Source organism: Camelus dromedarius, chromosome 15 (assembly GCF_036321535.1).
Source record: "Camelus dromedarius isolate mCamDro1 chromosome 15, mCamDro1.pat, whole genome shotgun sequence".
In the NCBI taxonomy this organism is placed as follows: Eukaryota; Metazoa; Chordata; class Mammalia; order Artiodactyla; family Camelidae; genus Camelus; species Camelus dromedarius.
Genome location: NC_087450.1, coordinates 31014298 through 31036431, shown reverse-complemented (window position 1 = coordinate 31036431; position 22134 = coordinate 31014298). Strand labels below are relative to the sequence as shown.

General features: G+C 43.4%; 1 protein-coding gene across 4 annotated transcripts in view; it reads left to right on the top strand.

Moving 5' to 3' along the window:
• Positions 1–22134, top strand: part of PRKCE (protein kinase C epsilon) — a 472047-nt gene that overhangs the window by 390411 nt on the left and 59502 nt on the right. For all 4 annotated transcript variants that reach the window (XM_064494525.1, XM_010997167.3, XM_031466941.2 and 1 more), the window contains one exon: positions 2195–2349. In XM_064494525.1, coding sequence (XP_064350595.1) covers positions 2195–2349 — 155 coding nt within the window. The remainder of the gene's footprint in view (positions 1–2194; positions 2350–22134) is intronic.

The window sequence follows — 22134 nt, the reverse complement described above, 5'->3', positions numbered from 1 at the left end:
TGTCAACCCTGGCTCCCTATTGGGATCCCACGGGGAGTTTTGAAAAGGACTGATGTCTGAGTATCACCCTCAGAAGTTCTGGTTTCATGGGTCTGGATCTGGCCTGATCATTCGATTTTTGAAATAAAAATTTGAATGGGGAATAAATGATTGAATGAGCTTTTGGCCTCTGAATACTTCCGAGTACAAGATCGTACTTGAGGGAGAGAACGAGGCAGGCCTTGAAGGGAAAGAGCAAGTCAAATGACAGAGAAGCTAGACCTTAGGTCCTTTGTGACTGCCAGTAAAGCTTGAATAAATCTGGAGATGGTGGTGGGGCAGAAGATAGCCTGGATTCATAACAATTCTTAGTGATGGACTTATTTTCAAAGAGATGCCAATTACAAGGAGATATACTGTCAAGACTGCTTCATGAATTAAGTATCACTGTGATTTTTTACTCTTTTTTTAATTAATTTTTTTTAGTTGTATTTATTTTCTTTTTTCCCCTTGACAGGGCAGTGGAGATTGAACTCGTAACCTTGTGCACACCAAGCACACACTCAGCTACTGAACTCTACCCCCTGCCTGTGATATTTTACTCTTCATGGGAATGATTCTACTACTTTTGATTGAAAATAATATTCTGACATCCTCGTAGGAGCTCCATTTAGACTGTGCCTATATGTTAAGAATCTACTCTGGCCCTCTGGCCTCTCAAACCTCGTTTCCCCTGGGCTACCTGAACCTTCCTCCCCATCTGACCTGGTCAGTTTACCAGTCCCCAAGCGATCTCACTCTGTTCCCATGTCCTGGTATTTGTTCATACCTCCCTCCACCTCCTCCTTCTCCTCTCAGCACCTAGCTCCTTCTACAATCCTCCATGGCCCCCTAGTTCAGAGAGCTCCTCTTTCTCCTGGTCCTTTCAGCCCCCAGTGCCTTTAAGGCACTCTGCTTCTATTTTGTTTCCATCATTCTGACCGCTTTCCATCTCTGCCCCTGGATCATAATCTCCCCCGCCTCCAGGACAGTGATGGCTTAACATTCTTTGCCTCCTGCCTAGCACAGCAACCCACACTCTACGGGCTCAGAAATAATAGTCAAGAAACTGTGCAAAAATAAATTTCAGTTCATCATCTTCCCATATTATCATGGGGATAAGATACACCACCCCCAATGAGCTGGAACTGGGGTTTGGCTGTTCTTGAGGGCAGAAATCAGAAGAGGCAAACCCAGGTGGGAATCCCAGAAGGAGCAGCCTCCAAAGTGAGAAGTGGCCCTCACGGGAGGGGGCTCTCACCAGCTCATTAGTCCGTATTGTTTGTATTAATTTTCTAGGACTGCCTTAGCAAATGACCATAAACCGAGTGGCTTAAAATAAGAGGAATCTATTCTCTCACAGTTCTGGAGGCCAGAAGTCTGAAACCAGCATCAATGGCCCAATATCAAAATGTCAACCAGGCTGTGCTCCCTCCAGAGGCTTTGGGAAAGTGTCCTTCCCTGTCCCTTCCAGCTTCTGGTGGCGGCCACCTTCCTTGGCTTGTGGCCACAACCCTCAGTCTCCACCTCCTTGGTCACATTGCCTTCTCCGTTCTCAAATCTCCTCTGCCTCTGTCTTATAAGGACATCTGTGACTGCATTGAAGGCCCACCCTGGTGACCCACAGTAATCCCCCTATCTCAAGATCCTTAGCCTAATCACATCTGTAAAGTCTTCAGGGGGGGGCGGAGTTTGGTTTGGGGGTTTTTTTGGTTTTTTTGGTTTTTTGTTTTTTGTTTTTTTTTTTTTTTGCTATTTAAGGTAACATTCGTATGTTAAGGGATTAGGATGTGGCTGTCTTTGGAGGAGCCATGATTCAACCTACCACACGTATACAGGTAACTGGAGCCTCCACAGGTCACACTTCAAGGTTGTAACAGAAATTAGACAAAGACCTAGGTCTCCTTTCTGTCAGTTTTGGGCTTCTCCCACTAGACGGAGCTGATGCCTATAAAAGTAAGACAGGGAAAAATTTTTAAAGAATACTTTGTACTCTAATTCATGTGCTGTATTCCTTCATCTTGTCTCCGGAACACATGCTACCAGGATTCACCCACCTGTGCAACTGTCCCCCTCAGATCCGGGTTCTGATACTTTGGGCTCATGGTATACTTGCTGGCCTGTGTGAGCAGCTGCTGTGGAATTCACTAAATGGCATTTTCTCCTCTCCTTTCAGGACCGCCTCTTTTTTGTCATGGAGTATGTAAATGGTGGAGACCTCATGTTCCAGATTCAGCGCTCTCGAAAATTCGATGAGCCTCGATCCCGGTTCTACGCTGCTGAGGTTACGTCAGCCCTCATGTTCCTCCACCAACATGGAGTCATCTACAGGTAGCTCTTCCCTCCTCCTCTCTTTTCCAAAAGCAAAAAAAAAAAGAGAATTCTCCGTAAGCTTGAACTGACTTTGGCTCCTGCCCAATGGGTCTCTTAGCAACCTGGTTTAGATTAGTTGTTTGTTCCAGTTTGCTTACAGAGGACTCTTTTGGGGGGCTGTTTATCACTATGAATGTTAATATTTGAAGAGCCCCGGGAGATCTGACCCACTGTTTTTACCAGTTTTGATTGAAAGCTTAAGCACGACATTTTAAAGGCTCGGCGCCGGGCAACCTTGGGGTGACCTTCGTTTCTCTGTCTCCCCCACCCTCTTCCTTGAACATCAGGGCATTCTCTTGACTTTTTCCTTCTGTGCCATGAACTTCCTCCCCTTCCCAACCTCTTGCCACTTCCTGAGTTTGTTTGGTTTAGTTGTCTCCAGCAGATAGAATTGGAGAAGGAGGAGTTCCTTGGGGGTCTCTGGATTTACGATCTGGGGGGAAGGAGGGGGGGAACTAGACAATATCCAACAGGAAGTGACTCTTTGCAGATCATCCAGTCCTTTATTACTGCCTTGTCCTCCTTCCAAGAAAATGTAGAACACATGCACGCGCATACACACACACACACACACACACACACACACACAAATTTTCCAGTAAGAGAGCGGGACTGTTTACGCAGGCTCTTCTGTGAGGTCAGGAATTCTGGGAGGAGTAAATATTTATAATTAGCAACAAGGACACTAAAGTTCCATAAGTTTTTTTTCAATGACTGTCAATTTCTTTACTTGGGTTTTGCTTCCTCCTTTTTTTTAATTGGGTAGAAGAGTAGCTGGCTTGGTACAACCCAGAACTAATCACTCACCAGAACTTCACTGGCCCCTTCCTGGGAGCCATGCCCTAAACTAAATGTTCTTCAAGGGTCTCTGACCAACCCCCCCACCCGGCCTTCCCTTCCTACTGACATCTCTTAGCTTCCTAAAAGTCTTTCTACTAAAAAATAGCCAGTGGCTCCCAATGGCCCACATAATAAAGCTCATACTTTTTAGCCTGCTTTCATGGCCCTCCACATTGCAAGTCCACATATTTGTTTCCTGTTACTGTGTAACAAATTACCACAAACTCAGTGCCTTAAAACAATACCCATTTATTACCTCACAGTTTCCATGGGGCAGGAGTCCAGGCATGATGTACTTGAGTTTCTCTGCTGTGATCTAGGTGTCAGGCAGGCTGCATTCTATCTAAACTTGGGGGTCCTCTTCCAGGCTTACATGGTTGTGTGCAGAATTCATTTCCTTGCAGCGGTAGAATTCATGTGGCTTCTTCAAGGCCAGCAGAAGAGAAAGTCTTTCCTGCTTGGAGTCCTTAACTTCAGGGAGGCCCGGACCCTCTTTGAAAGAGATTGCTTGATTAGATCAGGCCTAACCAGGATAATCTCCCTTTTGTTTAACTCAAAGTCAGATGATTTAGGGACCTTAATTATATCTGCAAAAATCCCTTTGCCCTTGCCCTGTAATGTCACGTAATCGCACTAGTGATATTACATCACCTTTTTCACATAGTTTTGGTTGGGGGTAAATCACAGTTTCTCCGTCATATTCAAGGGGAGGAGGTTCTGGGATCATATCAGAGTGTGACTCATTGGGGGTCACCTTAGGTTATATCTCCTACAGCCCAGTACACATTTCACCCCTCACTTCCTATGATACCTTGTTTTGTTTTGTTATTCTTATTTTTCATGGACATGTAGTCAATTTATATTGTTAATTTCAAGTGTTCAGTTACACATATACATATGTGTATATGTATTTTTTCAGTTTCTTTTTTGTTACAGCTGATTATAAGAAATTGAATATAGTTCCCTGTGCTATACAATAGATCCTTGTTGTTTATCTATTTTATATATAGTAATCCATGAAATCTTGTTTTGAACCTACCAAGGTTCTTAGCTTTCCTCAAACTTGCCTGCCAATTCCCAGCTTCCCTGTGCTTCTGCCCTCCTCTCCACCTCCTCTCTCCAACCCGGAAGCCTCATGCAATACTGTCTGCCTGCTCGAAACCTGATTCTTACCAGCCTGAGTGAGTCTCTCCATCCACCACGCTTCATTTGCAGTTTGGGAATGAACTACAAGTTAAGACTCATTGCTGCACCTGCCACTCTTCACCTTGTGCTGGGGTCAGGCATCCAGGTGGATCCTTCACTAAGTAACACCCTCCCCTGAAGGGCCATGGCTTCTTTTTAACCCTTCAATCTTATTTGACGTCCTCTTCTTATCTTGCACATAGAAAGTCATCACCAAATGACCATTAGCTTTAATTAGTTTAAAACCCTAATCTCTGCCCCAAAAGCAGCTTGCAGGCTGGTTAGAGTTACTGGGGTTGGGTATGTGGAAAGATCATTCGTACTACAGGGCAGTGCATTGTTAGGTGCCAGTGACAAGAAGAACTGCCATTCTCTAAGGTATCATCCCCACCCCTCCCTGTTGGAATGGGTATAATCATCCACAGTTTACCAGCAGGAATTCAGAGACTTACTTTAATAATTTGCCCACAGCTGTACTTGATAGGTGACAGACTCAGGAGGTATGAGTGGCAGATCAACAAGCTTGTGCTGTCCATCATGAACTTGTCACGGGGCTCTTCAAGTCCAAGTTCACACTCTTTATTAGTCATGCCAACACTCCCAAACTTGACTTCTTTGCATTTCTAGTTTCTTCTCCTTTCTGCTTCCCTCCCACCACACCTGTGAATGCTTTTGTTCTTTGACTTCTATGAGCCATGCTTTCCGCCTGTCTTTCTCTCCTTCCCACCTCTCTGACCATTTATTCCCAATCTCTGTGTCACCTGACCTGGTCCTTCCCCTCTCCAAACCCCATTCTCTAAATGCTGGTTTTTCCCAGGGCCTTCCTCCCCAAATACTCTCCCTGAGCAATTTCAACCTTTGCTTGCCTTCAAATGACCCCTGGGTGCCCACGACTTCCATATCACCATATCCAGCCCCCAAGTTCTCTCTGGAACCCCACACAAGAGCTCTCTCTCAAGATGACCTCCAAGTCCTTCTTCCTTCTCCCCTGGCTAGTTTGCAATAGTTTCCTGACTTGACTCACTCACCGCCTCTCAATTTTCTGCCCTCCCATCTGTCTCCCTCCCTCTCCATTGCTGCCCAGTCAGCACAGGCTGACTATTACATGGTCCCCTTCTTAGCATCCTTCCACCCTTATCAGATAAAGCGCAGTTCCTCTTGCTGGCCTCCAGACTCCCTCAGCCGTGGCCCTGGGGCTGCTGTGCACAGTTGTGTGGTTTGGGCACAGCCCAGGAGTAAGGGACCTAGACAGTGAGCAGGAGGTGGCATCCAGGCCTTCTCTGTTTGTGTGGCTGGCTTCAGCCTGAGAAAGGGGAGCGCTTTCTACTCAGAGGAGATGTCTTTTTGTGTTTTTCACCAAGACACCATGGGTGCTAACAGGGCCCTAGTGGCCCCCAACTGTGTATCCCACCCCCAGGCACTCCAAATTAGGCCATTCTCCCCCAAATACCATTCTCCTTCATTTCTCTGTGTCTTGTCTCCACTGTCCCTGGAATCCCCTTTCTCCTAATCTGTGTCTTGATTAGTGAGTGGTTCCTAGGTCACATCCACAGTCTTGACTGCTTCAGAGTCCCTGGTTTAAAAAATAGGCAGATTCCAGAATACTAGAGGAGGGGGATAGATAAGGATACAGGTGAGGAAAGAGTGGCTGTGAGTTGATGATTGCTGAAGCTAGGTGATGGGTACATGGGGGTTCGCTATTCTGTCTACTTTTGTGTATGTTTTAAATCTGCCATAGTTTTAATTTAAAGAAACTCCAGCAATTCCAGGGTAATCTTCCTAGAGCTTTTGATTCAGGAGGTCTAGAATCAGGGTTCAGGAATCTGTACTTTTTAAAAACATTGTTCCTCAGGTGATTTGGGGACCACGGGTCTAGAAAAATTCCATTCTGCCCTCAGGACTGAGTCACATGCCCCTGTTCTGTGAGGCCTTCCCTGGCCACCCAGCCTGTCATGGGGGTCATGCCTTCCCTGAGTGACGTGGCATCTCTCTGCTCAGGCTGGTTCCCTCCCTTTGCCAATCTTCTGTTTTTACTTAGGATACCTATTCTGTGATTGAGAACTCCACGTAAGTGGAGTGTGCTTACCTGGCTGGCTTAGGATAGTACCCAGCTTGTAGTAGGTATTCACAAAGTATTTGGTCCAGTCTCTCAAGCTCCAGAGCACTCTAGTCCAGTGAATTGCTACCTCATACGTGTGTACTTTTCACAGTCTGTGTTGGAAGCATCTGTAACATACAATATGCAGTTTTTTTTTCCTTGACCCTGTAAGGCTCCCATTCCTTCATCTTTCACATTTTATAGTTGAATGAGGACCATATGATCTCTCTCTCCCATGTTGCTTTGTTTTCAGCTACTGGCACAAGGGCAGTGTGTCTTTGCCTGTTTGCCTCTGGCTGTTCCTGAAGCCCACATGGAGACCATATTTCGGGTGATGCACGGGTTTATCTGGGAGATTGGCAAGACCAAATTTTGCAGGAGGAACCACATTGCTGAAGCTGAGATAGAATTTTCCAGCCTTCCTGCTGGAATTTATACACAAACTAATTAATGGCTTCTTGGCCAGGGTTCAAGAACTAAAGGAAGAAGTCATTTCTCTAGCTGTAGGCTCACACTTGAAGGAGAGCCCAGGCTGACCGGCATGGCCCCTTTTACTCTGGGCCCTCCCCGGTCAGATCTCCCGCACCGGGCGGCACAGAGCACTGTCTCTGTGTCCCCTGCCCAGCATTCCTGGGCACAGAGAAGCCCCTGTGTGGGAGAAGGCAGTAGCTCACTACGTGGCCATGCTTCCTAGCTGGGTCCCCTCCCTTCTGAACTGGCACACGCTGTGACAGATGGAGGTTTTACAGTGTGGGCCTTCTTCCGAAAGTCAATCCAGGAAACTTTCTCCTCCTCTCCATCATGCTCGGTGCTTATCCATTTTGCTCTGAGCTGCTCAGTACAGCAACTGACTCTCAGAGGGCACTCCTCTGTCCATGCAACACTGAAGAGGGACTGGGATCCGCCTTGGACACAGAGGGCAGTAGGGCCCTGCGAAGAGAACCGGAGGCTTGGCAGACAGGAATGCATCTTCTTCTTCCACAGTCACGAGCATGGCGGCACAGGATGGTAAAGAATATGGCTTCTTCTACTCCGGCCAAGTGTCAACATTTGATGTATCAGTGTCCCCATCTATAAAGTAGGAATCAGAGTTGTACCCATCTCATGAGGTTGTTCGGATTTCGTGATTTAATAGGCATAAACGATTTTGAATAGTGCCTGCCTGCCCCAAGGTGAATCCTCAATAAAGATTAATCTTATTATATCTTGAATTGATTTTTAATTGAAGTGTAGTTGATTTACAATGTTGTGTTAGTTTCTGATGTACAGCAGAGTAATTCACTTATACGTATATATTCTTTTTCAGATTCCTTTCCATTACAGATTATTATAACATATTGGATATAGCTCCCTGTGCCGTATAGTAGGACCTTGTTGTTTATCTATTTTATATATAGTAGTGCATATTTGTTAATCCCACACTCTTAATTTATCCCTCCCCCGTCTTTCCACTTTGGTAACCATAAGTTTGTTTTCTATGTCTCTGAGTCTGTTTCATAAATAAGTTTTGAATTGATTGTTATTAAGATGTATTAAAAGAACATTGGAGATTTTTTTTTCTCCAGCCCAGGCTCCAAAAGGGAGTCACATTAGAAGAATGAATTCCTTCCTTCCTTTTTATAAGATTGAATTCCTTTTCTTTAATTACAGAAGTAGTAGCCATAGGAAAAATAATAAAACAGCAAAGAAAGGGATAAAGTCAATTTTCTTTTCACAACCTCATAGCTACCCAAGATAAAACAGTTGAACAGCTTCTCGAGAATCCTTCAAGAAATCTTGAGCAAGTTACTGACCCTCTTTATGACTGGCTTCCATTTGTGAGTTTCGGATAATGCCTGCCTTGTCACCTTCATAAGGTGTTGGAGAGTGAGCGTGGCAAGTCAGGCTGTACAGGTGGAAGTGAAGGATATGAAAACAAGTGGGCAATGACAAGGTGTTTTGTTTATGTCAAGAGTCATTGATGATTTACACTTGTCACTTCGAGCACTAGAATTTGGTCTTTACCTAGCAGGAGCGGAAGTTGTAAGTTTTAAAGCTCTCCTGCTCCTTTATTTCTCAGAGACTTTCAATCTTTAATGAGCCATTGTCATCACTCCCCAAGAGTCAGTCTCCCCTGTGCGCCTGTTGTGTGCCTGGTCCTGGAATTGAGGGGCAGTAAGGAGACCAGAGGAGAGAGAAGGGCATCTCTGCTTTGGCCCTGTCTAGATCACTCTGTACTCAAGGTGCTTAGAAAAGGCTTTCCTTGTTAATAATTATGTTTATAACAAGTCAATTAAGAGTGAACAATCTTATGGTTACCAGGGGGAAAGGGATGGGAAGGGATAAATTTGGGAGTTTGAGACTTACAAATGTTAGCCACTATATATAAAAATAGATTAAAAAAACAAATTTCTTCTGTATAGCACAGGGAACTATATTCAATATTTTGTAATAACCTTTAATAAAAAAGAATATGAAAACAAACATATATATGTATATACATGACTGAGACATTGTGCTGTACACCAGAAATTGACACATTGTAACTGACTATACTTCAATTAAAAAAATATAAAAATGCATTCCTTAAAAAAAAAAAAGAATTAAGAGCAGAGAACATAGATTTAGTTCTGATTTAGTTTAGACTCAGATAAACCTGAGTATGAAATGTCTGGTCCTCTCTCCAGGGCTGGGGGACAAAGTCCAAAAGGAGGAACTTGGGACAATTTCCCTAGAAAGAGCTGGAGACATACAGGGGTCTCTATCTGTGCCCTCTAAGCCAGATCTCCCTGCAAAATACATGCAGAGTTGTGATGGACGCTGTAGTCTTTCCTTCCTGGTGGTCCAAAGGGAGGTTGTGTGCCTAGTTTGGGGCCTGATAGCCCGCCTTGGTCCCTGGAAACCTTTCCTGCCATGAGCACAGTTAGGCATTTTCTGACTTGATGAAGATCTCTGGTTAAAAGGCTGTGTTAGTAACGGGAAGGTCTTATATTTAGAGTCTCATTATTTGCAATGTAGCTAATGCTCATACAAAGCAGAGGAGGAGGAAGAATCGGGATGATCCTTTCCTCTTTCCTCCTCAGTCTTCTAGAACCTGGCCCTTAGATAGTCACGTGGGGATCTCTGTCCCCACAGAGCGTTGTTCTCAGCTGTCAGCGCTTCCCCACCCAGTGTAGAAAATGATACTTTAATGTAAAACTCCCAAAGATCTCAGGATTGAGTGTACAATGGGAGGATATCGCTCCCATGGCAGGAATCACAGGGTGAGTGTTAGATCAAGGAGTGCCTCCGAGGCCATCTAATCCAACTCCATTTTATAGACGCGGAACTTGGAAACCAAAACCAGGCAGTAACTCACCCAAGTTTACACAGAGAAGTGTTTTTAAAGCTTAGATGTTATTTTAATCAAAGATATACATGTAGATAAAGATTCAAACAGTTCTACAAGGTGTTTAAAGACATGAAAAGCCATTTTCTAGCCTTCCTTCCCCCTAATTTCTCCTTCCACAGAGACAACCACTTATTACTCTTTTAGGCGACACTGCTGGTATGGATCTCTTGTATTTCTAAGTAACAGTTTTATTTTAAATTTTTTTATACAGTATCCTCTGATTTTCCACCATGAAAGTGAGAATTTAGTTCTCTGCCCCACCCTCAACCTATTCACTGCCTACCCCCCACATCCACATACCCTTCTAAACCGCCCATCCTCTCAGTAGAGTTTATTATAATTTTAGCTAAATAAATATACATTGAATACATTATTATGACTGTGAAATACTATTTGGAACTAAGCCATGTGATAACTGTAATTACATTTCCTTTCCTATACTTTTTCTTTGTTTTCCCTGGAGATAATAACTTTCTCTTTGTGGTCTGTGTAGTTATTATCAATCAACACAAATGCTCTATAGGTTGTCCACATCTCCCTTTGGGATGGCTAGGTACTGTAGGCATTCTGTCAGTATTCCTAGGTAAATTTCTCCCAGAGCCTTCTAAGCTGCTCCACAGTCTCAGCGGCTGCCCTCAGAGCCTGCTGCAGAGCTGTCACCCCAGGACCTCCCACCACTGTTGTACTGGCATCTTTGCCTCTCCTACATGAGAGCTCCTCTCTCTCGTATCCCACGTCTCCTCTTTCTTGATATGGCAACCGATATACCTCCAACAGTTTTCTGAGAGTGTGGGAAGTAAATTTTTGAGACCTTCCTTTTATATCTAAAATCATCTTTATTGTATTCTCAAATTCAATAAAGAGTTTGGCTAGATATAGAATTCTAGATTGAAAACCATTTTCACTCAAAATTTCAAGGTATTGTTCTATTGCCTTCTAACTCCCAGTATTGCTGTTAAGAAGTCAAAACTACGTTGCTTTTGATCCTTTGTATAGACCTGCTTCCTTTTTTCTGGAAGCCTGTTAATTACTTAAGATGTGGAGGAGGCCCACTTTCATACGTTGCATTGGGCCCTGGATAAACCTTTTTAATTTAGAAAGTTATGCCCTTCAGTTCTGGAAAATACCTTATTTCTTTAATGTTCTCTTCTGTTTTCTCTTTCTGAAACTGTCATTCAGATATTGGATTAGTCAACTTGGGATTTATTATAGTGAATAATCTGACTGGCCACTTCATTGGGGAACTTCTGTCAGTATTTTTAGAGTTTTCCTCTCAGAGTCCTCTGATTACCCTGGGAAGACTCTTCCAGAGTCCTGCCTGGAGAGAGAGGAGCCAAAGGAGAGAAGAGGGTTGGAAGGCCCAGCTCCCAGAAAACATAAATCCATTCAAGTCCCCCACTCTTACTTAGTTCTTTACCTGGTGCCTGCCCTCTCCCCCTACTCCACTTTGGGTCTGGAAACCCTCTACTCTGTCTTCTCCAGAGAATAAACATCTGAGGCAGGGAAGGGGCTTGCAGAATAAGAAGAGAACCTGAGTTTTTAATTGCTTTTCAACCAGGTATCTTCATTTTCTCTCTCTCTACCTCACCCTCATCTCCAAAGGTAACTTCTAACTGCAAATTCCTGAGCTTGGTTAGAACAGGAAGTGGGAGATTCTATAGCATAAATTTGATTGTTCTTGACTTTCCCCCTTGGTTCAGGATTCAGCTCTTTCTCAGGTTTACTACGTCATCTCCCACTTACTTGTTTGCTTTCCAGCTTCCAAAACTGTGTTGCTGTTCTTTCTTCTCTTATTTGCCCCATCTTCTTGTGTTTAAGCCTTTGTATCTAATTTCAGGAAGGAGAGAAATTGTGGGTATTCAAGCTACCCTTTTTATCTAGAAATCAATAATAGTAATAACAACAAAAATAACAATCACTGCAGCATTAGGAGCAAGGACAACAGCAACAGTGATAGCAAGACAGTCATTTAGCCTTTGTTACCAGCCAGACGCTATTCTGAGCACTTTGCATCCATTAACTCATTTAATCATCACGCAAAAACCCTATGCAGTAGATACAGCTATTACCCGTGGGACTGGCGATATTTCCAAAGAAGGAGCTCCTGCCAGATCCCACCACGCTGCTGCCACTGTCGGGTCACCCTGTCCCATTGCTGCCAGCTGTGGTTTTGCGTGGGAAACAAAGTTGTATGTTGGAGACAGTGCTGAGTTTGGAGTCAGAGAACTGGGGCTGAATCCTGGGGCTGCCTCATCTTTGTTGTGTTTTCCTGGGCAGAATACTTAAACTCTTTGAAATGTAGTTTCCTTGCTGTACCATGGGAATTAGAATGCAAACTTCCCTGGAGTGTTTCGAGACTTACATGAGAAAACATTTGCAGAATTGCCAAGTGCTATCTTTGGCATCTAGGAGGCTCTGTAAATATTAGTTGGATGAATGAGGGAGCGTATGGTTACGGAGTCAATGTTATGGGCTGAATTGTGTCCCCTCCAGATTCGTATGTTGAAGTCCTAATTCCTAGTACCTCCAAATGGGGCAGTATCTGGAGATAGGGCCTTTAAAGAAGTAAAGAAGTAAAAGGTAAAATAAGGTCATATAGGTGATCCCTTAACCAATATGACCAGTGTCCTTATAAGAGGAGGAGATTAGGACACAGAAATGCACAGAGGGGAGACCATGAAGACGCCAGGAGAAGACCCATTTACAGGTCAAAGAGAGATCTCAGAAGAAACCAGTCTTGATCTGGGACTTCCAGCCTCCAGAGCTGTGAGAAATACATTTCTGTTGTGTAAGTAACCCTGTGTATGGCACTTGGTTATGGCAGCCCGAGCAAATTCATACAGAGAACCCTGGTTCCAGTCCCAGCATTGCCACTTACTAGCTGTGCAGCCCTGGGCAAATGACCTAATCTCTCTGAGCCACAGTTTCCTCATCTGTAAAATGAAGCTGATAATAAATATTTAAGTAAGGTGGCCTAGCCTGCAGTCTTGGCATTAATTGAAAGATTTAAATAAGCTAATGGACATAGAGAGGACTCTGCCCCATGCAGGGTAAGGGCCCATCTAGGGCAGGGCCTGGATCTCAGGGCCAGGTAGTATTCCACAGAAAGGAGCCTCTTGTTGGCATTACTCCATTACTGTGAGCACTTGGGGACCCTGGGGCAGGAGAAGCAAGTGCTGAGAAACACACGTGTCAGTGTTGGAATAGCCAACAGGTATGCTTGCGTCGGAAGGCTGCAGAGTCTGACTTTCTTACCTTGGCCTTCCTGTTGGGCTCCCTTGGCATCCACTCGTCTCCATGAGCTCCCACTCGGCCCACACCCCCATCCCTGCTCCTTATATGACCTGCTTTAGCAAAAAAGCTGACTCCAGAAATGTGCATTTTGATAATGAGAGTCATTGTATCTGTCTACTGTGTTGAATAACTGAAAGGCTTGTCCTCCTGATAAAAGAATGCTACATATTATCATGGGGTTTTCAGAAGTAGTCACTTTTGTCGTGGGTCTGGGTTTACTTAGGGGTGAGACCATCTTCACCCCAAACTGCTTTTGTGAGGTGTTACCTGCCAATAACTGTGGGATGAAGTCATAGGGACATAATGAAGTGAAGGGTGGGGAAGAGAAAAGCAGAGACTGAGCTGGTTGGGATGAAAGCCAAGTTTACATTCTTCTGAGGAAGCCACATTATTGCTGACCAGATCGGAAGTCGAATTCTGACTCCCATTGACATTGGAGGTTCAGAGCAAACAGGAAGTTTGGAACCAGAGGGAAATTCCTGATTAAATTTGTCTGGGTGTTTTAGCTAGTAGTGTGTGTTCACAGAGAAAATGATCATGGACAGACTGTGTTATCTCCTTGTGTGTCTTTCATGATCCCTGCCATAGAACCGAGGACCCAGTACAGTGCTTAAGGACTTCTGGGTTCAAACTCTGTCTCCACTTATTAGATAGATGATCTTAGGCAAGGGACATCTCTAACCCTCAGTTTCTTCATCTGTCAAATGGGAATATTATCTCCCTCAAAGAGATATTGTGTGACTCAAACACGTTAGTACATGTAAACCGATTACAATTTTGTCTGGTACAGAGTAAGCCCTCACTAGCTGCTGTTATTGTCATCATTATTCTGTTCCAGCAGTGGTTGAGTGGACAGTTGATAAGATTCACTTTGTCTGTCTTGAAATTTTCACCATGAATGTGTCTTGCCAGTTGGCAAACTGATGAAAAAACCTTGTCAGGTTAGAGTCTTCTAAACAAAGTCTGGTTTGAGGAGTTGGGACCTGTCTTATGAAGGGGAATTCAGTATCTGTATATTAGCTTTTATTTTACGACCATGTATTCTACAGAAAGTAGAAATCTTGGAACACATATTACTGCACTGGATTCAACAGGAGAGCCTGAATTCTAGGTTTAGTTGTAATGATTTTGTTTCTTCAATGCCCTTGGCCAATGATTGAACTGCAAAAAATGGGGATTATTTTAGCAAACAATGGGCAGCTTTGCCACATGGTAAGTGGAATCTCTGGGAACATCTGAGCAGGTCCCAAGGTCTCAGGAGTCCTGGCTGAGTCCAAGATGACTCAAGCCTGTGAGGGGCAGTGGGTTGAAGGGGTACCTCAGCCCACAGATGCAGTAGGGACCACACTTAATTAGCTTTGCTTCTCTTTGGTCATGTGGTAGGTAACAGGTATAGGATTCACCCTGGTGGTTGTTGCCACCTTCTCTTCCCTTGCTTCTAGATCTCTTCTCCCACCATTCCTGCAGGTTAATTGTCCTAAAACAAGGAATTGGGGCACTTTCTTGCTCAGAAGTCTGCGGTGACTCTGTGTTATCTCAGGATAATGTCCAGACTCTTCCACCTATTACCTGAAGCCATCCCCAAGCTGACCCTCTCACCAGCTGCTTCTCTAGGGTTTGCACACAGGCCTCTTCCTACCCACCCTGTCTTCCCAAGCGCTTCTCCCACCAGGCTCCTCTAGGAAGCTCTGCTTGAACCTAGCAGGCATCCTCATCGACACAGCCACACACACTGTACATTTATTACCCAGATTCCAGACATCGACAGGCGCTCCATGAGTCCTCTCTTTGCCAAGGGATATCCTGCCTTTCCTGAAATACTGTATCTTCTTTTTCACTTTTTCTTTTTTCTCTTTCCCATCCTCTAAGATTCAGCTTCATTTCATTTTCCCCTGGCCTTTTCAAGCAAAGTTCATTCTTTCTTTCTCCTGTTGACATTGCATCTGCTCCATTTTATTACAGCATTTCTCACATTGTACTGTTAACTATTTCTCCATTGAATGGTTTTGTAGAGTTTCCGTGGGTTATGCTGAACTTACGGTTTAATCCAGTCACCCTTGAGTTCATAGCCAGCCTATTCAAATGTATCAAGAAAACATGGGAGGGGGGCTGTGCTTTCTAAACATATTTGGCCACATAGCTGCATTTTCTAATGGACTTCTTGCTGGTCCCACATTTCTCTAGGCTTCCTTTCTGTGTGCACTACCCCAGTCCATGGGGCTTTTTATTCTTCACAATGTCTGGTTGATGAAGTGCTGCAGGAGAAAAAACACGGGGCTAGGAATCAGGCCAGAACTCTAAAAAAGCTTTGCCTCAGTTGGGTGACCTCAGGCAAATTACTTCTCCTCTGTGCACCCCTGTCCCCTATGCGACAGCTGCATTGGAAGATCTAGCTCTGTGAGCCGAAGGTTGTTGGTCTGGGGATGCCTTGAATAGACTCTGAAAATGAATATCTAAATATGGCATCTACAAATGAGCTCAGTGAGGCTCCAGAGGTAAATGAATTTAAGTACCAAGAGTGCCTGGTACCTGCTGGAGAGTTTAGAGGTCCTGGAACGTGATACATCATTGGCAGGCAGTCCCATGCTCTGCTCTCTGAGCGTTAAATCATTGTGGATTCCCCCTCTCCAGTGTATCCAGAGTCCTCCCTCTTAATCAAAACGAATAGTTTCTCAAGGCTCTGATGTTGCCAAGTTAGATATTTATCCTTTTGGTGAGCAGAGCTCCTTCCAGGGGCCGTAACCCACCACATGGGTATGAATTTCTGTCTGAGGAATGGGGCTGTTTGTTAGAAAGTCATGGTCCTGTTGAGATTGATAATCTTACACCCCATGGGTCAAAACCCTCTCTGAAGTGGGGCATCTCCCAGGTGAAATTCCCTCCATTATTAGAAATCTACTAATGCAAAAGCATTCATCCAAAAGGGATTTCTGTTTGGGTTTGTATCTTTTCTTGAAGAGCACTGCTCATTTGTTCATAGAGCTGTGTGTTTAAGCAGATGCTCATCTATTCAGTGAACAGTGATTTTTAAGCCTCCTTAGAGTATTTGGTGTAGGCATTGGAGATGCCATGAAAAGGAAGAGACACATTCTCTGCCCTCTTGGCACTTAAGTTTGGGTGGGGACGCCAGACAATAAAACAATAAGCAATAACAATAAAAACTGATAAGAGTGATGAAAGGGAAAAGGTAGGGTGCCAAGGAACTGCATAGCAGAGATACCTCAGCTAGTTGCAGAAAATCAAGGAAGGCTTTCTGGAAGAATTGGCCTCTCCCAGAGAGGACCACTTGGGTAAGGAGGAGTTGGCCAGGGTAAGAGGACATGGGAGAGTCTACCAAGAAGTGGGAACAGGATGTGTGAAGGCTTGGTTAGGCGAGATGCCAGATGGGTCTCCAGGTCTAAAGAATTTCTACATGCCTGAATCTCAACGCACAGAGGGAGGCCTGGTGAACAATGAGGCTTGAGGGGAAGCCTCAGACCCCATCCTGAGGGGCCGCAGAACAACTGTCAAAAGTCATGTGAGTGTACCCTGATGTGATGTTAGACTGTATTCTATGTGGGAATTGTGGAAGAGAGGCCAACTATTTGTCGAATTTCAGAGGTGGAAGAAAACTTGGGGGTCAGCTACTTCAGATCCTTCTTTTATAGATAAATAAACTATAAGTCAGGGAGGTAGTGTGACTTGTCCAAGGTCATTCAGTCTCTTGGTGACCCTGGCAGAACCATGAATAGGGGCTCTGGTGTTTTTTGATGGCATGGGCTGATAAACTGACTCCAAATAAACAAACAGAAACACCTGATTTGTAGCTATTTGTGTAAATTGTTGCCACGCCCCCACTGCCCCCCAGAGGCAATTTCAAGCTACCTGTGTTTAACAGTCAGTTCACAAAGTCCCTGAAAATTTAGCAGTCTGACTTGTGAGCTGGCACCAAAGGGAAAGCTGTGCACATCTCTTCCCAGCTCCATGATCAGCGACATTTTGTTAGTAGTTTGAAATCAGCCATAGTAGGAGTAGTTATACCATGGAAATGGGCAGATGCTCCAGATCAAGGTTTGTTTCCCCTGGAGAGCTGTTGTTAAATATTTACCAGCTCACCATTTGAATTGAAATCTCTGGATTAAGTTGGGCAGTGGTGTTCAGTTCAACTGTATCCTTATTAGTTTTCTGCCTGCTTGATCTATCACTGAAAGAGGGCATTTGTGTATTTTTTCTTTCAGTTCAATAGTCTTATCTCTAACAGCTTTCTTGAGATATAATTCACATACCATTCAGTTCACCCACTGAAAGTGTGCAAATCAGTGATTTTTAGTATATTTGCACGGTTATGCAACTATCATCACAGTCAACTTTAGAATATTTTCATCACCCCGAAAAGAAACTCCATTCCTTTTAATCATCATCCCCCAGTCCTCCCCCGCCCCCACCCTAGGCAACCACCTATCTGCTTTCTTTCTCTATAGATTTGCCTATTCTGGATATTTCATATAAATGGAACCATACAACATGTGATCTTTTGTGACTAGCTAAGTAAAAGAAACTTAGCATGTCTCCAAGGTTCATCCACATTGTAGCATGTATCAATACTTCATTCCTTTTGATAGCCGAATAACGTTTTGTTGTATGGATATACCACATTTTGTTTATTCATCAGTTGATGGACCCTTGGACTGTCCACCTGCTGCTGTTAATATTACTGTACTGTAATAAACTGTGGACATGTTTTCATTTATCTAGCTAGGAGAAGAATTGCTAGGTCTAGTGGTTAAACATTTTAGAGAACTCTCAAGCTGTTTTCCAGAGTGGCTGCACCATTTTACATTAGCAACATATGAAGGTTCCAGTTTCTCCACATCCTCATCAACACTTGTTATTGTCTGTCTTTTTTGATTATATATCCAAGTGGATGTGGTGTATATTCAGTTGTTTTTTGAGTTCTAGCAGTTTTGGCCTCTATACGTTTTGATTCTCTGTTGTTAGCCACATACCTGCTTAGGATTTTTTAGGTCATCTTGAAGAATTGACCATTTTATCATTATGTAATGTACCTCTTTATTCCTGATAACTTTCCTTATTGTGAAGTCTGTTTTGTCTGAAAGTAATGTAGGTAGCTTTCTTTTGATTAGTGTCAGCATGGTATTTCTTTTTCTATCCTTTTGCTTTTAATCTGCCTGAATCTTTAATATTTAAAGTGTGTTTCTAGTAGACAACATATAGTTGAATCTTGTTTGTTGTTTCTTAATCCACTCTGACAATCTGTCTTTTAATTGATGTATTTAGACCATTCACATGCAAAGTGATTATATAATTAGATTATATCTACCATTTTTGTAACTGTTTTCATTCATTACATTTATTCTTTATTCCCTTCCCCTACTCTTTTTCTGCTGCTTTTTTTTTACTAAAAAGAAAAATTGCCGATTGTAATTGTAAGATGCATTTTAACTTCAAAATTGTTAAAATTTAAAAAATAAAGTGTGTTCTAGAATCTATGAACCATGGTCATAGTACCCCCACACAAGAAGGTTGTAGGGCTTAAATAGGGCTATGCATCAAAGTACTTAGCACAGTATTTGGTATTACAGTGAGCACTAGATATTAACCATTACCCTAATTACTGTATTAGTCCTACCCAATTACTTTATGATCTCACAGCTGACTTAGACACTGCAGTTCCTACATCACAGTTGAGATTAATTACCCTAAATACATAGGCATATGGTTCTGAACTAGGGTTTTTTTGTGGTCACTTACTGCAAATATGTTCTCTTGATCTGTTTGTTCTATAGTCTACAGTTAAACACAGAACTCTGCAGTCGGACAACCCCATATTTGAATTCCATACTCATCACTTACAGATGTGTGACCTCAAGGACTTTCTTAACCTAAGTCTCAGTTTCCTCACTTGTAAAATGTTTATATTAATACCTCCTTTGCAGAATATGGTCATGACCTAGCAGATGCTCAAATCACAGGTATTATTATTTTCTGTTGTCATCCTATCTCCTCTAAATAAGATACTTACTTGCCTCAGTATCCCTTTTTGAGCTGGGAAACTCTAGGCAGGACCTGATGGGTGCATAGAAGGATTTAAACATTAGCAGGAGAAATGCCTTGAACCGTAGGGACAAATCTCTCCAGGTGAATCTGGCAGTGGGGAAAGGGGGCAGGGCTTCTTCCTAGCCTCACATGGGGGCTCCCTCTCAGCCCTGGAGAGGATCAGCTCGAGGATAAAAAGAGACTCCCAACTGATGCAAGCAGCAGAGGCAACATGACCGTAGCCAGCCTCCTCACATCCGTCAGAAAGCAGTGAATCCTGATGGAACATCAGCTACGAATTCATTGACCCTGTCTGTTGTGGAGACCCCAGGTGGATGATTGTGCTTCATCTCTGCAATTTTCTCCTCAAGAATTCTAAATACTACTAGTTACTCATTTTCCTTTGCTTCCTTATTTATTTTTCTTTTATATTTTTGTCTCCTGAGTCTAGTTTTGGTTTAATGGTAATGAATCACTGACTCTCTCTTCACTCCCAGGACATATTTTCATTGTCTGAACAACTACAAGCCTGGGCCTTTGGACCCAGCTGAGTGGGAGAACTACATTCACAGAAGAATCCTATAGCACTTGTCTCCGTTTCACGGAGGTGGCGGGTATGTCAGGCAGCATTGAACTAACCATGGGCAGAGCTAGGCCACCTATAGGAGATTTTTGTGTTTGTCTTAGTTTTCTGTGGTCAGGGGACTTTGTTCATGATTCTTCTGAGTCGAGGCTGCAACCTTCCAGAGGTTGGGCATTGCCTGGCTAACATGGCTGGAAACAATATCACATTTCTGGATTCCAAAGCTTCTAGAAGAATCTAAAACTCTTAACCTCAGGAGAGACCCTTTATGATTCAGAGAGAATTTTGTGATATACTGATGTGAGTTTGAAAAAACAGGATGAATTAGAGCAATTATCTGGATTACTTAAACTAAGAAAAGGGCAGGATTTGGAGGAAAAGGATTTCAGGCCTTAATAACATATACTTAGGAATTCCATTTCCCAACATTATGTGTTCTAGAAGATCCTGGAAATCCTGTCCCATTGGCCTGGGCTGCTGAGGAAAGGCAGGGACATTTCCACAAGGGCTTCCAACCTGTCCTGAATTACACTCCTGGAGAATTTCTCCATCCTATGTCCCTCCTGGACCACAGTGGAACTCAAGCCTCAGTCCTAAGGACTGGAAGGTTATACTAGGATAAGAGGTTAGAGGAGTATTATTTCATAAGTTATCAACTACCCAAAGCAGAACAAAGTTTTCAAGCTCAGCCAGTTACTTTGGACTTTTGCCCCCCAACCTTGTAAGCTTCCCCAGACAGGGCCTTTTCCCAGACACTACTTCCCATCCTTTCCAGGTTCCTGTGAGGTAGTGGAGGTGATTGCTACTGGTGAGAGCTTCAAAACCTAACTTATTTTTTGCACAAAGAAATGCACATCTCATTAGGCCCCAAATCCCAGTGAAAATTGTCCACCTGGTGTGTCTTGTCCAGAGACTTCAGCTGCTGAGCACATAGCTGGAAGAATAAGCTGAGGGGTATAAGGAGTCCAGAAGCCTACTTCCCTGCAGGTGCCATGGAATTCTCCAATGGGGGCCCATTATTGTCAAAGGCACATTTGTTTGTGTACAACATGATACTGGCCATTGATAAGAGACATATCTTTGTGTGCATGAGGCCAGACTTGGGAGCTATCTATGTGTATATCAGTGCTTGCTTCAAAGCTACCGAATTCTATTTGTGTATTTTTCTGAATTATAAATCCGTGTTTTTGATGGAAGCAAGATACAGAACTATATTTAGAACCTGCTTGGAATCAGACACAGGCTCCTTTGCCTCTCTGTAATGAGCACCCCATCACAGAGGGTACCCTGGGGAATGCAGCTCAGAGAGTTTTCCCATCGTTTACCTTCTTTTCTTTTATCTTTGTATAGAAGTCTTTATCTTTGTTTTTCTCTTCAGTGTAAGATAAACAAAATTCCTTATTATTAGGAACCAAAAGCCTAAAGTTACAGAGAGAAACAGCTTGCTTTATCATATTAGGGGCAGGAGGATTGGGGTGAGATTCCCTCAAGAGGTGAATGAGAATTTCTTTGCCTAGTAGCTTATGGGATTTCAGAATGTGGGTAGGGTTGTAGTGCTTGCTCATTCTCAAAATGTTTTGCTTTTGTTAGTCTTGTTAGGGAGCATGAGCTCTTCTCCTCTTGGGTCCTCCAAGGTGCCCAACACAGGGCTGTGTATGTAGTAAGCCTGCTTCAAGGAGGATTTCCCTGTTTGGCAGGTGGGTACATTCCTGCAGATAGAGAAGATCAAATGAGACTTACTTCTTAGAACTTCTTAGAGAGCAGTGAGCACACGTGTATATGAGCAGCTTGACAACTACAACCCATAGGAGAAGTCTCAGGATTCTAATCTAAAACATCCAGAGTAATACGCAGCTTAGTAACTGTGGCCTGGATGTTTTCATCCTAGTTTCAAATAAAATAGGATGATGGTGAAAAATGTGAATGGGGATTGGCAGGCTGCTGGTGAACTGGTGCTGTTTACACTTTGGAACAATTACGAAATAAGAAGGCTGGGATATTCTGATGGTGTTCTCCCAGCCCCCATCCCAGTCTGCTCTTAACAGAATCCAAGCGGAAGAAAACGAAAACACTAATATGAAAAAATACATGCACCCCCAGTGTTCATAGCAGTGTTATTTACAGTAGCCAAGATATGGAAGCAGCCTAAGTGTCCATCAACAGATGAATGGATAGATAAAGAAGATGTGCTATACACACACACACACACACACACACACACACACACACACACACACACACAGGAATACTACTCAGCCATAAAAAATGAAATCTTGCCATTGACAACAACATGGATAGACCTGGACAGTATTATACTTAGCGAAATAAGTTAGAGAA